At 38.9% G+C, this 12,764-nt stretch overlaps 6 protein-coding genes and 1 long non-coding RNA gene across 7 annotated transcripts; 6 read left to right on the top strand and 1 right to left on the bottom strand.

The window, feature by feature from the left end:
- Positions 1-82: 82 nt before the first annotated feature.
- Positions 83-970, top strand: LOC145701140 (uncharacterized). Its single transcript, XM_081778368.1, has 2 exons — positions 83-311; positions 354-970. The coding sequence occupies exons 1-2, from the start codon at positions 251-253 to the stop codon at positions 968-970; spliced, it is 678 nt and encodes a 225-aa protein (XP_081634494.1). The 5' UTR covers positions 83-250.
- A 30-nt stretch (positions 971-1,000) lies between these two features.
- LOC145705320 (uncharacterized) lies at positions 1,001-1,506 on the top strand. The gene is made up of 3 exons (XR_014134577.1): positions 1,001-1,134; positions 1,180-1,348; positions 1,389-1,506. It is a non-coding gene; the product is annotated as an uncharacterized LOC145705320 (long non-coding RNA).
- A 556-nt stretch (positions 1,507-2,062) lies between these two features.
- LOC145705088 (uncharacterized) lies at positions 2,063-2,624 on the top strand. Its single transcript, XM_081782543.1, has 4 exons — positions 2,063-2,191; positions 2,231-2,272; positions 2,317-2,431; positions 2,472-2,624. The coding sequence occupies exons 1-4, from the start codon at positions 2,179-2,181 to the stop codon at positions 2,605-2,607; spliced, it is 306 nt and encodes a 101-aa protein (XP_081638669.1). The 5' UTR covers positions 2,063-2,178; the 3' UTR covers positions 2,608-2,624.
- A 791-nt stretch (positions 2,625-3,415) lies between these two features.
- LOC145701139 (uncharacterized) lies at positions 3,416-4,825 on the top strand. Its single transcript, XM_081778367.1, has 7 exons — positions 3,416-3,489; positions 3,530-3,642; positions 3,694-3,965; positions 4,005-4,107; positions 4,149-4,368; positions 4,411-4,555; positions 4,604-4,825. The coding sequence occupies exons 3-7, from the start codon at positions 3,795-3,797 to the stop codon at positions 4,823-4,825; spliced, it is 861 nt and encodes a 286-aa protein (XP_081634493.1). The 5' UTR covers positions 3,416-3,489; positions 3,530-3,642; positions 3,694-3,794.
- A 37-nt stretch (positions 4,826-4,862) lies between these two features.
- On the bottom strand, positions 4,863-6,703 carry LOC145702818 (profilin-A-like). The gene is made up of 4 exons (XM_081780093.1): positions 6,609-6,703; positions 6,433-6,522; positions 5,989-6,142; positions 4,863-5,535 (listed from the first exon to the last, which is right to left on the bottom strand). The coding sequence occupies exons 2-4, from the start codon at positions 6,458-6,460 to the stop codon at positions 5,310-5,312; spliced, it is 408 nt and encodes a 135-aa protein (XP_081636219.1). The 5' UTR covers positions 6,461-6,522; positions 6,609-6,703; the 3' UTR covers positions 4,863-5,309.
- Positions 6,704-8,863: 2,160 nt separating this feature from the next.
- Positions 8,864-11,274, top strand: LOC145701138 (heparan-alpha-glucosaminide N-acetyltransferase-like). Its single transcript, XM_081778366.1, is given in 7 exon segments — positions 8,864-8,874; positions 8,937-9,040; positions 9,334-9,585; positions 9,951-10,306; positions 10,377-10,822; positions 10,860-10,978; positions 11,022-11,274. Coding segments are annotated over 7 exon segments (1,509 nt in total). The 3' UTR covers positions 11,243-11,274.
- Positions 11,275-11,461: 187 nt separating this feature from the next.
- On the top strand, positions 11,462-12,752 carry LOC145702620 (protein kinase C and casein kinase substrate in neurons 2 protein-like). The gene is made up of 6 exons (XM_081779867.1): positions 11,462-11,544; positions 11,700-11,971; positions 12,013-12,151; positions 12,201-12,295; positions 12,340-12,591; positions 12,631-12,752. Exons 1-5 carry the CDS (start codon positions 11,518-11,520, stop codon positions 12,491-12,493), a joined length of 687 nt encoding a protein of 228 aa, XP_081635993.1. The 5' UTR covers positions 11,462-11,517; the 3' UTR covers positions 12,494-12,591; positions 12,631-12,752.
- The last annotated feature ends 12 nt before the right edge of the window (positions 12,753-12,764 follow it).

Genomic DNA, 12,764 nt, shown 5'->3' with positions numbered 1-12,764 from the left:
GCTTATCATTTTAATAAAATTATAGTTTCTTTGAATGTTGTTATATTTGCCTATTTTCAAAGATCGACCTTTGGTCAAAGAAAGAAAAAGGTGCAAATTTGCGGGACTGGATAGTTTATTTGACAGATGAGATTAGAACGGTTCCCTTCTGCTATTTTCTGTGGGCAACAGCTAGGGGCTTTGCACAGAGAAGAAAATGAACCCTTCTGAATTGCTCAACCTACTGAGTTTTCTCGTGAAATAAAGCACCATGAAGAGCATTTTAGTTTCAGCGTCGATATGTGGCTTTGTTCTTGTCTTTGCTTCTGTCTGTAAGTCTTATGATCATAAACAAATACGAAAAGTATTATAAGATATTTTGGTTTATTACGTCAAAAGCTCACCTACAGATTTTCCTACTGCAAGCGCTCACACTCAGCCATCATATGAGCAAGAATTCGAAGTCCCTAACGACGACACTCTTCTTCTGACGGTAGCTCCTTTCAATATGGAAGAAATCGACAGTAGGATCATGGAAATCCTTGGCACAATTGAGTCGCAGCTTGAAGAAAAAGGAGCTCTAGAAATCGATGAATCATCTGGAGATTCTTCACTTCAATCGAGCTATTCGTCAGAGTACGAAGCAGACTACCACGACGAAGAATTCAGAGCCTCAATGGATCTTGTTCCTGTTCCAGTGGCAACGATTATTGAAGATACTTACCCAGCAATTCATACAAACGACAAAGCCCTACAATTCGACTACACAGATCGAAGCGTGCGAAATTCGCTGATGCAAGCGGCTTTCTGGAACTTTTCCTTTATCATTCCGATTGATCTTGCCTTTGAAAATCACGTGAATCAGCGATTCTTGGATCCGAAGGAATGTAAACTTTTGTGCGAGAGAAAGGAGGGATGCAACGCGATTTCAGTTCTGAGAGGCTTTTACTCGGGAAACGGTTCAGTGGTTCAGTGGATTTTTTCTTATTAAAAGTGATTTCTTGAACCAGAAAAAGCGCGATGTGATCTTTTCAACTTTCCAGAGAATCAAGCAATACAGACGATTCCGAACAAAATGGGAGTATTCATCGATTTACGACGGGAGAGCCTTCAGCTCTACCATTTTCAGCATAACATCGTTATCCCCGGATTGAGGTTCGGAACGGTTATTATTTCAGAATAAGATCTCGTTCTTCTTAGTTTTAAGAGACTCAAGACCGAAGACCCCTTTCAATGCTTTGACAAATGCATGGAAGATCGAAGATGCAAGGCGTTTTTCTGGAGAGAGATCGACAACAAATGCAGCTTAAAAAATCATCTTCATCTCAATCGCCATTATCATCCGAATATTCTTTCTTGCGATGTCACTGTAGGTCAAATAATACTTATTTGTTCAACTTTTTTGGTAGAGAAATATGGTCCGCGCGTCAATACCAAGATGGCCGGATTCTGTCGACTTTTTCGTCACTTCTGGGATCATCCGATTTGAGAAGAAAAATAATTGTCCTGTTAACGTCTCTCCAATCAATTAAATTTGTATGATAAATAGCGTAGTTTTCTTTGATAACAAAACAGGTCAATTATAGCAAGTCAAGAACTGACTATTTGGAAAGATAATGATTTAAAATCTCCTTCCGAATGCTTATGCACCATGACTTTTGGGGTCATAAGCATCTCATAAGCATCATCAAAGAAGTGAGCCGAAACTGAGTAAAGCAACAGGGTCTTTTTGGAATATTTGACAGTACTTCCTTTTTCTTATCTTACCTGTCAAGTTTTTTGACAGGTCAACAGTTTTTGTTCCGACCGATCATTTCTTCCGGGGAAGTGCCTTTGCTTTTAATGAACTCTTTTATTTGTCCGGCAAGCAAATCATAATGGGGACCTACCTATATAATCTCCTTAGAAGGCGGAAATTATTCATTAAAATGTCTTCATCAAGCGGGGAAAGCAAACGAGAAATACAGAAAAAATATCATATCAAGAAATATGCCGATGAGCTTGACGACTATATTTTCGTAATCTTATTTTACTTATATTATCATTTGACAGATACTTAAAAATATTTAGATGACTGAAGAGTGGATCACCAATTGGTTCGCTCATATCGGAGCCTTTTTCTCGCGCAGTGACTGGAATACTCACGTTGCTCTGATCATTTATCCGATTAAATATTATTATAATGATAATGGTGCAGAAATGGTGAAAATCGGTATGAGTAAGAAATTAAATTGAAATTAATGATCATAAGATGTTCGAAAAAATCGGGATTTCAGGGAATGGTACGAATACCGTAAGAAATCAAACGAAAATATTATTTCTCAATCTTATTTCTAGCTCTTCATAAAGTTGCAAAATTGCCAGACGACCCAGAAGAAAGGAAGAAATTGAAGGAACTCTTTTATGACACGTTCGTCGAGATGCAAAAAACTTGGACACACGAAAACTATGAGTAATAAATATTTATGATTTCAGTATTAGATCTTTTATAGCTGGTCGAACAGAAATTGTCAACATTTTATGAAGGTTCTGTTCGAAAAATGCTGCAAAAAGAAGCTCCCGAAAAACATCCAGAATTTCGTTTACTATCATGATTACTACAAATTTGCCGAGCACGCAAAAAAATGAGCTCGATTTTTACGAAGCAAGTTCATTCGGTAGTTGGGATAAATATTTCGGTAAAGTAGGGGGCCTCTTTGAAAGAGACTTTTAGTTTTTCCCTAAAACCTAACCGGGACCCCCCTTAAATATAAGTACTTAGTTCCTAACCCAAACACCTAACCCAGGGGGCTTCGCCCCCTTGGAACCCCCCTAACACTAGCTAGGACTGAGCTTACCGAAATATTTTTCCATACTACGGTTCATTCTGCTCTTGATTGATTTTATTACTAATTGTTATTGATTATTTATTAACGTTTCTATAATTAAGAATGCCATTCTCTCAGGGCAGCTCTGAAAACTCGAGCGCCAAAATTGTTATCATCAACGGCGACGGCAATGTGAATAAGGATGAAATCCAGTTAATGAATAACAAATAATTTTTGCTAATATTTTTAGTGCGAGCGCGAAAGTTCACCTAAAAACTCCTCTTTCCTGATGAGGCTTCAAAACATTCTGATGCCTATTCTGTTGAGAAAATGTCAGCTTTCCGTCGACTTTTTGTCAATTCTGGGATCACCAGCTTTTACAATAAAAAAATTGTCATGTAAACGTTTCCTAAATAAATTCACCTAGAATGATTTAATTGAGTCATCCATAATTTCGCAAAAACATTTAACGAAGGACAATGATGCCTGAAATGAAATTTTTCTACCTTGTCTTGATTTTTCGCCAAAACGATAATAATTTATGTACCTTTTACATCAACGCAAATATCATCAAGCGCAGAAGAGATCAAGTGCCAAATTAATAAAGACATCCGGAGAATCGCCTCAGAGAAAATGCTCTTTCGAATATTTTTGATATCTTTTTTGTTTCAGTTTTTCCAGATCGAGCTGAGGAAACTTGCCCGTAAGGATGATTCTAAGTTTTAAATTCTATTCTATTTTAGTGATTTTGAATTGAATGATTTCTGTCTCTCGCAATGTCGGCTTTCATACATCGATTGTACTGAAGAATGTGAATCTTCATCATGCCAGAATTTATGTCTTTTGAACTTCCAAGGTATTTTGAACAAGTTTGTTTATTTTCCCATTTCAAATGGGCCATTTGAAGATTGCAATGACTTTTGCCCCTGTGAAGTTGGTTGTCCAGAAGGTTGCAAAAACTGCGACAATCCACTTTGCACCGAAAAATCTCCAGCTGATCATCAAATTATGGTCATTCCAGAGTATCTCAGCAAAGCGTACAGTATTTCTGGTGATGGCAAATTAATAAATCCAGGATATTCCTTGTCTGCTCCTTCTGATGACTATGCAAAATGGTCAGCAAATGCGATTTTTAGTGACCAATTATTCATTTTTGGCGGCGATTCTGACAGAAAAAAGGTAAAGCTACAAAAATTCTGAAGTCCAAAACCGTTTAAGGTTGCTCAATTGGATGGATGTGAGTTCAAAGAGCTTCATATGAGGCTGAGTATAGAAGCCTACGTTGGTACTGCGGCTTTGACAGCCATCAACGACGACCACGGTTAATTCATTGCAGTTTTCCGTGACTCATTTTGATTATAGTACTCATATGCTTTGGAACAAACTCTGAGAACAAGTGCAATCTTTTCACAGGCTCTGCAGTCAATTCCGTTTCCTCTACAACATTTGGTCATCGACACGGATCTCTTGGTTATTACCATGGCAGACCAACGACTGTTAGCAGCTCTTCTACTGATGGATACAGTAAGGTTGAATCGTTGGCAGAGGACGGCAGTTGGATTCGACAATCTGATCACCCAAGGCACCAAAAGTTTTCCAAATATTACTTAGTTTTTAATTTAAGCAATATCCATGCGCATAACTTGATTGGCTTGCCGAGTGGAGCATTGATGATGGTCGGAGGGTACAAAAGACAAACAGATGATTATGTTACGGATATTTGGCTGCTAAACTCAGAAGAGTGGAGTCTCGTTGGAGATTTACAAAAGGTCAGTTAATCAATGAATTTATGGAGAAAGTCAATAAAATCTATTTAGAGCGTTGCCTATGGTTCTGTTTTATCAATCGACTCCTCTGTCTACATTTTTGGCGGACGAGGAGATACAGAAATCGCATGGGAGTACCAGTATCCAATTCAAAGAATCGATCTCGATAAAGAAGAAGAGATCGAAAATGTTACCGAAATCGGCAGTCACGGAGAGCACTTTTACAATCCTGTTATTTTTGAAGTAACTGATGAGTTTTGTCGGATGATCTGAATTAATAAAAAAGGCCAAAGGGTTTATTTTTTAATTTTTATTTCAAATTTTTTATGATTTTTCATTTGTTGGGCAGCAAGTTTGAAGGATTAAAAGACACTTGCACGAGTATAATTGTAAAAATAAACACAATCGACAGATAAAGATTGACTAAGTGGACATCGGACAGCTTTATAATTGTCCGGGAATAAAATTTTAATAAGGAGGAACTCTTTAAACAGGAGGATAAAATTAACAGAGAGAAAGTTTTTTAAAATAATGGTGGGACTTATTACGTTTGCTCGCAGAGCTAATTGGGTAAATGGTTCAAATGTTCAAAAGAAAGACTTCGCTGGTAAAAAAAAACATTTATTTTGACCATAAAAATGCTATTGCTGATTTCAAATTTGGAAAGACGAAATTGTGAAAATTTAAATGTTGGCCAAAGCACTAGAATAATTTATAACTAGAACAAGAAAATAAGAATCATGAACCTGATGACTTCTTAGAATCCGTTATCTTCTAAATAGTCGGCGATTTTACCAACAGCAGCGGAAACGGAGCCAGCGAAGGCGTCGTGATGTCCGATTGCGATGACCATAGCCTGCTGCGTCATTTGGACGGTCATTGGGTACATGGCTCCTTCTCCCTTTCCTTTCGCGTGCAGGATTTTGTCTTCAACTCGAAGGAGAGCGAATGACTTGCCGTTGAATTCAATTCCAGACGAGAATCTAAAAAAAATAAAATTAAAAAAAAAAATACCAAAAGCAGACATCGATTTTTAAGACCATAAATAGCTAAGAAAAATTTCGGTTTGGGTTAGAGTTCGAAAATAAAAGATCAGATTAATGATCTCATCAATGTATTTTTGAGTCAAAATCTGACCCTCGTGAATTTTGCGTACACTGCGACCCGCCCAGGATCGGATTCAGTATTCGATTTCATTATACAATGACCCCGAAAGGGGGTTTGGACAAGCGCGGGCCTTGGGCCGTGGCTTCCGGATAATCTCTTCTTGAGTCGAATTGACGTCACCGATTACCATGTTCCGCCCTTTCTGGTCACGTACTGCCAAACAAAACGTGCTCCACCAACCGGGCGGGCCCTGCTTTTCTCAAAACACTGCCCTACGTGTTGAGGAGGGCCCCAACCCATCCCGAATTTCATAAAGCAATGAATCTTACCCTGAAGCTGGATCAGTGAAAAGAGCGGCAAGGGAAAGGATCTCGGTGTAATTTGTCTGGACATGGTCCATGCCAGCCTGAGCATAGGTTGATCCATTCTTGCCGAAAATACCGGCACAGGCGATTCGGTTGTACTGTGCCAAAAGTCCTCCTTTTTATAGGGTTCACGAAAATCTCAAAACAAAAATGGGCGTAAGTGCCCTTATTTTTTCAAAAATTATGAGTATTTTTTACCTTTTCAGAAATTTCAACGATCATAAAGGCTATTTAAAAAATAAAAATTCAAAAAGAGTAATGACCGAAAAATTCTAGCTTATCAGAAGCCTTCAATTTCATTATTTTAAGGTTTTAATAAGACGAATTTTCCTTAAAGATGACAATTTTTATGTAAATAAAACGACAAAAAATATTCTTTATTGAAAAGAATTCGGAAACCCTGTCCTTCTCCGGTGATATATCCTGTCCAACTCATAATCTACAAGTGTGAAAGTCTCTTCGTGTTCTGAGTATTCTCTGGCTGTGACTGTTTCTGTGCTGAAAACCGGAGTTAAGTGATTTAATTTCTATCCGCGTTTTCTATCTCGTCGTGTTTCTGGGCTTTGCGGTGAATCTTTCTCTACCTGACTGACAACTGGCTCGTTTTTCCGCGGTGGTGGTGCGTGTCGTTGTGGTGCCTCCACCGAATAACTTCCACTCGAAAATACAACGCAAAACACAGACCGGAGCACCCGGCACACCGATAAGAAGCTGGGCACCCTGCGGCGCCCTTGAGACTTGAACTTGACTTTACCACTCAGCAGATTTTGTGATTTGCATAAGTGGTTTGCTTCGGTGAAAAATTTCATTTTTCAAAAAAAAATATCATCAATTATTCAAAATCAAAAGCAATTTTCTCTTGATCAATTCTTTAACTGATCATCCTTTTAAAATTTATATTATTATATGATTATTATATTATTTATTATATTTTATTTAGTTAAAATTGAACCAAGCTTTCCGATTTTAGCAAATTATTTTTTTTTGATAATTTAATATTTTATGTTAAAAAATTATTTTTTAATTAAATATTACTTTATAATTTAGTGTTCCGCCTTTCAGATAAAAATTTTTCCTTTTTACTTTTTTTGTATAGTAATTGGATTTTGCATATTTTTCTATTTTCAATAAAAAATCGTCGTGAATAGCTAAAGTTAACTGATTATGATGATGTTTTTCCGCTAGCGGTTGATTTTGCGGTGGCGCAAAGTCAAGGTGTAGTTATATTTTTTGGTTAAATTTAGTGCTGAGTTGGTGGAGCTGATTGTGCTCGGGGCTGATTTGTGACCCGGCGCCTGGTGCCGCGTTGATTGGATTCAGTGGCGCCAATTATTTTTGCGAACACGGAAGCGATTACCGTTCAATTTCGTAATTACGATCTCGAGGACTATTTTGAGGATCTTTTAATTTTGGCAAACGTGGAGTAGCAAAAAAACTGCTTCGTTTCAAAAGGAACAAAGAGGGGGCGCCGCAGCTGGTGGTGGTTTTCGGCGCAAGGTTTCCAACCACGAAGTTGTGGCTTTTTTCACTTTTCGGGAATTTTTCAATCAATCAGAAGCATCATTCTATGAAAAAAAAAAGTCCACAGCTGTTCATAAAGGAGCTTGATTAACATAATGAGACCCTTATTTACAAAATCGCTGAAGATATTTTAAGATGATAAAATCTCATTCGAAAGCCTAACAATTCTTAACTGCTAATGCTTGAAATTCAATAAATACAGAAAATACCACTTGCAGTTCTCAAGTCAATATTTGCCGATGTCATCAAACACGACTCCCATGTTTACGGAATTTCAAGTAGAGAAGTTCAACCATGCTGAATTTTATCATATTTTTCATCTCTCTTCCCAATGCTTTGGCGTTCAAAGAAACTCTTAATGGAAGAAGAGTACTTATGGACACGTCTTGGATCTTTATCGAAAAAGCTGATTTGGAGGGCAAAAAAATTTTCTACCACCAACGAGAGTGCTACAAATGCCTCTGGTCGGAGCTAAAGTTCGATCCTTCTGACGAAAACGGAACGGATTTAACTGCTCCAATGGAGGCAGAAATGGACATGCGCTGGCCTGTGAGATTCGCTATGGCCGACGAAAGCGTGGTGGATATGGAATACGATGACGAAACGAAACCAGATTTCAAGACAGGGTTCATTAGCTTCAAAGAAGGTGGTTGGTACGTTTTCGAAAAAGATGGGAAGGAGAAGATCCGGCAATGGAAAGAGGGAAGAAGCCCGGCCGTCTATCTTTATCCAGTTTACACTCTAGGAATGTCTTTATAATTTTATGTTTTTGATATCTTTATTTGAGAAAATTTCCCATGAATCCAAAATCAATGGTCGAATCGCGTTCATGATGAAATGTGTTGTCAAAGTCGTCCATAAGTTCCGGCAGGCTAAAGAAACCAATAATAATTATTTTTGGAAAATAATGAACCTTTTTGGGTTGTCATTAAAATATGTCGCGAAAACAGCGCCACAAAGATTCTCGATGTCTTCCAGAGTAAAATCTTCAAGTGAGATTTGTTGCTGGTGTTTTGCTCTTCGAATGCAATCGTTGTAAAACGAGCTCATTTCGTAAACACTTGGTTGATCTTTGAGTCCCATCGAAAGGACAAAAGGAAAAAAGCACAAAAAGGCAAGTAGAGGTTTCATTTTGCGATTGAAACTGATACCGACACGACGGTCAACTCTCATTTTATACTCGATGATCACTTTTGAGCCCCTACATAATGTAGGAATGTCAGTCTAGTCAAGTGTCCGAACCTCTCAAGACAAATGCTGAAAACGGCTGTTATTCATGGCTTCCGTTGAAGTTCAACGAGCATAATATTCAGGAATCATGGCAGTAAGGTTTTTAAAAATATATTTTTTTTGGCAGATAAATGCTTTACTTTCTCAACTTGTAATTCAAGAAGAGAGACCTACAAAAGTTCTCGATCGATTCCAATGTTTCAAAATCATCAAGCGGGATCTGTTGGTGATGGTTTGACGCTTGAATGCACTCGTTGTAGAACAGGTTCAAAACATAAGCATTTGGCCGCCCGATCAGTCGAACTGAAAAAGTAACCGCTAGGAAATAGAGAAGTACTAATTTCATCTCGAGTTGGATATCAAAATTTGACGCGATCATCTTTTTATACTTGGTGCGCTCTTGGAAGCCAATTTATGATTTATTACAGAACAACGATTCAAGTATGAATTTCGCACTTTACATTTAGTGCTGTAAGCCCACAACTCAAGCGCTATAAATATCTGATAGAGGTGAATAACAGAGTACTCGAGTCACTGAAAATAAAAAGACAAAAAAAGTCCTTGTTGTCTTCATCCCATTTTCAATCTATCTCATTTGGTACAACATCCGTCGACGAAGAGCAACTTCTGCCGAAGAAATCAGTGAAGATGCTCAAAATCCATATGCCGATAATGAAAACAATGAAAAAACTGAGGAAGAAAAAGTCGCGCCTACACCAGCTCCCGCGCCAGCGAAAAAGAAGCGGTACAAGTCTTTGGATACTTTGAGAGGGTTGTCGTTGATCATCATGATATTCGTCAACTATGGCGGTGGAGAATACTTAGGCTTACCGGACTAAATTTCGGCCCATTTTTCTAACTTAGTTGGAGGGTCATATGATACAGTTTTAAGAAGCCCAGAAACTGGGCTTTCATTTGGGCACCATATAAGGGGTCTGGATCATGCCCGCAAGCCAATTCATGGGACCTAAAGTTCCAAAATTGGCACTAGAACACTTAAAACTATTTTTCGAAGGCGGTTTAGAACTTTCAGGTCCCATGGATTGCCTTGCGGGCATAACCCAAACCCCTTTATATGGTGCCCAAATGAAAGCCCAGTTTCTGGGCTTTCTAAAACTGTATCTTATGACCCTCCAACTAAGTTAGAAAAATGGGCCGAAATTAAGTCCGGTAAGCCTAAGAATACTGGTTCATGGAACATGTACCCTGGAACGGACTCACTCTCGCTGACTTGGTCATGCCTTGGTTTTTGTTCATGTCCGGCGTCTCGATCCGAATCGCGCTTCTATCAAGGATTAAACGAGGCGTTTCCAAGACAGAAATCAGCTATGAAATTCTCGTCCGATCTGTCAAACTCATTGGGTTGGGAATGATCACCATTGGCGGGAATGAGTCCTGGGAGTACTTTCGATTTCCGGGGGTTTTGCAGAGGATTGGGTTCTCGTACTTCGTCGTTGCGATTATTCATTTATTGGTGATTGTTCATCCAGATGAGGAACCAACAACTACCTTTGGACAATTCAAGGGATGGGTTAAAGAAATTTTGATTTCATTTTTTATCAAAAAACTATTTGAAAAAAACTTCTTTTACCTGCTCAAAGCTCTATTTCCCCGAACATCTGATCAACTGGTGCATTCTCGGCACCTTTCTTTCCGTCACCTATTTGCTTCCTGTCCCAAACTGTCCAACTGGGTATACTGGTCCTGGAGGTTTGTCCGAGAATGGCAAATACTATGATTGCATTGGCGGCGCAGCTGGGTACATCGACAGAAAACTTCTCGGGGAAAAGCACTTATACAACTGGCCGACTGCTTATAACGTTTACTACCGCTTCGATGACGAGCCGAATGGCATTCCTTACGATCCCGAAGGCATTCTTGGGACATTGACTTCTATTTTCATGGTGTATCTTGGTCTCCAGGCAGGAAAATGCTTCGATATATTCAAGGAGCCGAAAAAGATTATTATTCATCTTCTTGGACTCGCTTTTGTCTACGGAATCGCGGGGATGCTGCTCGCTACAATTGGTCTTGAATATGACGAGAGGTTCATTTTTATCGAAAAATTTTTTTATTTTCTTAAGGTATGGAAAAATTGCTGAAGCGATTGTTCCGATAAATAAGAATTTGTGGAGTGTTTCGTTTGTTTTCGTGCTTTCTAGCATGGCATTCCTGCTTTTGGCCTTCCTTTACTTCATTATTGGTAATTTTGTCATAGAAAACACTGCTTCATCTGCTTATTCTAGATGTTAGAGACTGGTGGGACGGAGCGCCATGCTATTTTGTCGGAATGAACTCAATCCTCATCTATCTGCTTCACATCATCGCTGGCTATCGTATCCCCTTCACCTGGAACCCTAAGTACCAGAGCCACAGCGAAGAAATGCTAATGGCATTCATGGGACCTTTTCTTTGGACAATTTACGCCTACTGGTGCTATGATAGAAAGTTTTTCGTATCTGTTTGAAAGAAACCTCTTTGATCGATGATCTCAATAAATAATCATGACTTTTTAAGGTTACAGTAGCTCAATCAAGCATCAGTTATTAACAGAGTCTAAACAAGGAGACTGTTTTGATAAGGACTTTATCAAATAATGAATTCGAAATGCTTGATGCTGATATTTATTCTATTTGCAGAAGGAGACACCATGGAAACGCAGGCGTTTATACAGGCAGATTATTCTGACAAAAAGACCAGATATACTTGAAGAGCAGGAATTGATAGAGAAAGCGCGGTACAATGGGATGCAATAATTCGAAAGTAGAGGTCTGTAAGATTTTTCCTGAAATCTGATTGGCCTGCCGACCGAATGCCGAAATCTGATTGGTCTGGAATTCGACCAAGATTTTCGAAAAAATTATGGCAATTTTTGTCGATTCGAGCCACCTCCTCTTTCGAAAAAATTTTGAAATTTATTTCAGAATGTGGAAGATCCAAAAGCAAAATCAACCAAAAAAGCACCTGAACCCGAAAAACCTAAAGAACTTAACCCATATCACCCCAACGCATCAAAGCAAATCGCCCAACGAGTTGACAATGCGGAGAAATTCGTCGACGGACTCATTAAATTCTTGAACACAAGAGCAGAAATCGAAGCTGATTATGCAAAGAGATTGAAATCATGGGAAAATCAGTGGAACTCAAATATGGCCAAACACCCAGGGACGAATGAGGAGCTCGCGAAAGTTTTCAGGTAGTCAGGGCGAGTCCTAGACATCCTAGAGTTGATTTAAGAGCTTTGACGACGGAAGCCGATGCACAAGCGACTATCCATAAACGACGACAGGCGAATCTGCAGACTAATGCTGCAAAAGTCACAGAATGGAAAGCGCTTAATTATCATTCGAAGGGTCTTCTATCTTCTGGAACAAAGGTTCAATCTGAAATATTCAAGGGGGTGAAAAAGTAAAACAATTCTTTAGGAAGGAGAAGAGCTCGAAAAGATGCTTCAAGACGCGACTGGTCCCTGGAACGAAAGCATTCACAAGGTCACAACTTTGAAGAATGAATATCATAGGTACTCTTATTTGTGAAATCCTTTCCCTAGCTTAAAATTTTTAGCCTCTGCAAAAGCGCCATTCTTGCAGAATCAGAAGTCGTCGCTGGAAAGGCAAAATATGCACCTGACTCGCAAAAATGCAACAACTTGTCCAAGAACAAGCCACTAAAGAGGCTGCTCGAGATGCGAAACTGGAAGAATACGAAGCCGCTCTAGCAGCACTTCCAGCTCAGCACCCAGAAGTCTGCCAGAAAGTCAAAGAAGCGGTTGAAAAACTCAGAGCTCTTGAGGAAAAACGTCTTGAATTCGTCAAGGTAACATTTAAACGCTGATAATTTTTTTGACTCCTCTAGACAATCTGGAACGAATACATAAAATCGGTCGAGTTCTCGCAAAGCGATGCTGATTCTTTGAAAGAAGCGTACGATACAATCAATTTGATGATTGTCAATGCTGATATCAACAAAGAAATCAAGTAAAAACGCCC

Source organism: Oikopleura dioica, chromosome PAR, assembly GCF_907165135.1.
Source record: "Oikopleura dioica chromosome PAR, OKI2018_I68_1.0, whole genome shotgun sequence".
Classification (NCBI taxonomy): domain Eukaryota; kingdom Metazoa; phylum Chordata; class Appendicularia; order Copelata; family Oikopleuridae; genus Oikopleura; species Oikopleura dioica.
This window is presented reverse-complemented; position numbering and strand designations above follow the sequence as displayed.

Excerpts from the sequence above, each read along its gene's own strand:
- LOC145701140 (XM_081778368.1), top strand. The coding sequence starts at position 251 with ATGAAGAGCATTTTAGTTTCAGCGTCGATATGTGGCTTTGTTCTTGTC. Across the intron at positions 312-353 it reads TCTTGTCTTTGCTTCTGTCT|ATATTTTGGTTTATTACGTC; the intron begins GTAAGTCTTATG and ends AAGTATTATAAG.
- LOC145705088 (XM_081782543.1), top strand. Across the intron at positions 2,273-2,316 it reads CAGGGAATGGTACGAATACC|CTCTTCATAAAGTTGCAAAA; the intron begins GTAAGAAATCAA and ends TCTTATTTCTAG. Across the intron at positions 2,432-2,471 it reads TGGACACACGAAAACTATGA|CTGGTCGAACAGAAATTGTC; the intron begins GTAATAAATATT and ends GATCTTTTATAG.
- LOC145701139 (XM_081778367.1), top strand. The coding sequence starts at position 3,795 with ATGGTCATTCCAGAGTATCTCAGCAAAGCGTACAGTATTTCTGGTGAT. Across the intron at positions 4,108-4,148 it reads AGCCATCAACGACGACCACG|TACTCATATGCTTTGGAACA; the intron begins GTTAATTCATTG and ends TTTTGATTATAG. Across the intron at positions 4,369-4,410 it reads CGACAATCTGATCACCCAAG|CAATATCCATGCGCATAACT; the intron begins GCACCAAAAGTT and ends TTTTAATTTAAG.
- LOC145702818 (XM_081780093.1), bottom strand. The coding sequence starts at position 6,460 with ATGAGTTGGACAGGATATATCACCGGAG. Across the intron at positions 6,143-6,432 it reads GACAGGATATATCACCGGAG|AAGGAGGACTTTTGGCACAG; the intron begins AAGGACAGGGTT and ends GAACCCTATAAA. Across the intron at positions 5,536-5,988 it reads TTCACTGATCCAGCTTCAGG|ATTCTCGTCTGGAATTGAAT; the intron begins GTAAGATTCATT and ends TATTTTTTTTAG.
- LOC145702620 (XM_081779867.1), top strand. The coding sequence starts at position 11,518 with ATGGGATGCAATAATTCGAAAGTAGAG. Across the intron at positions 11,545-11,699 it reads GCAATAATTCGAAAGTAGAG|AATGTGGAAGATCCAAAAGC; the intron begins GTCTGTAAGATT and ends AATTTATTTCAG. Across the intron at positions 12,296-12,339 it reads TTGAAGAATGAATATCATAG|CCTCTGCAAAAGCGCCATTC; the intron begins GTACTCTTATTT and ends TAAAATTTTTAG.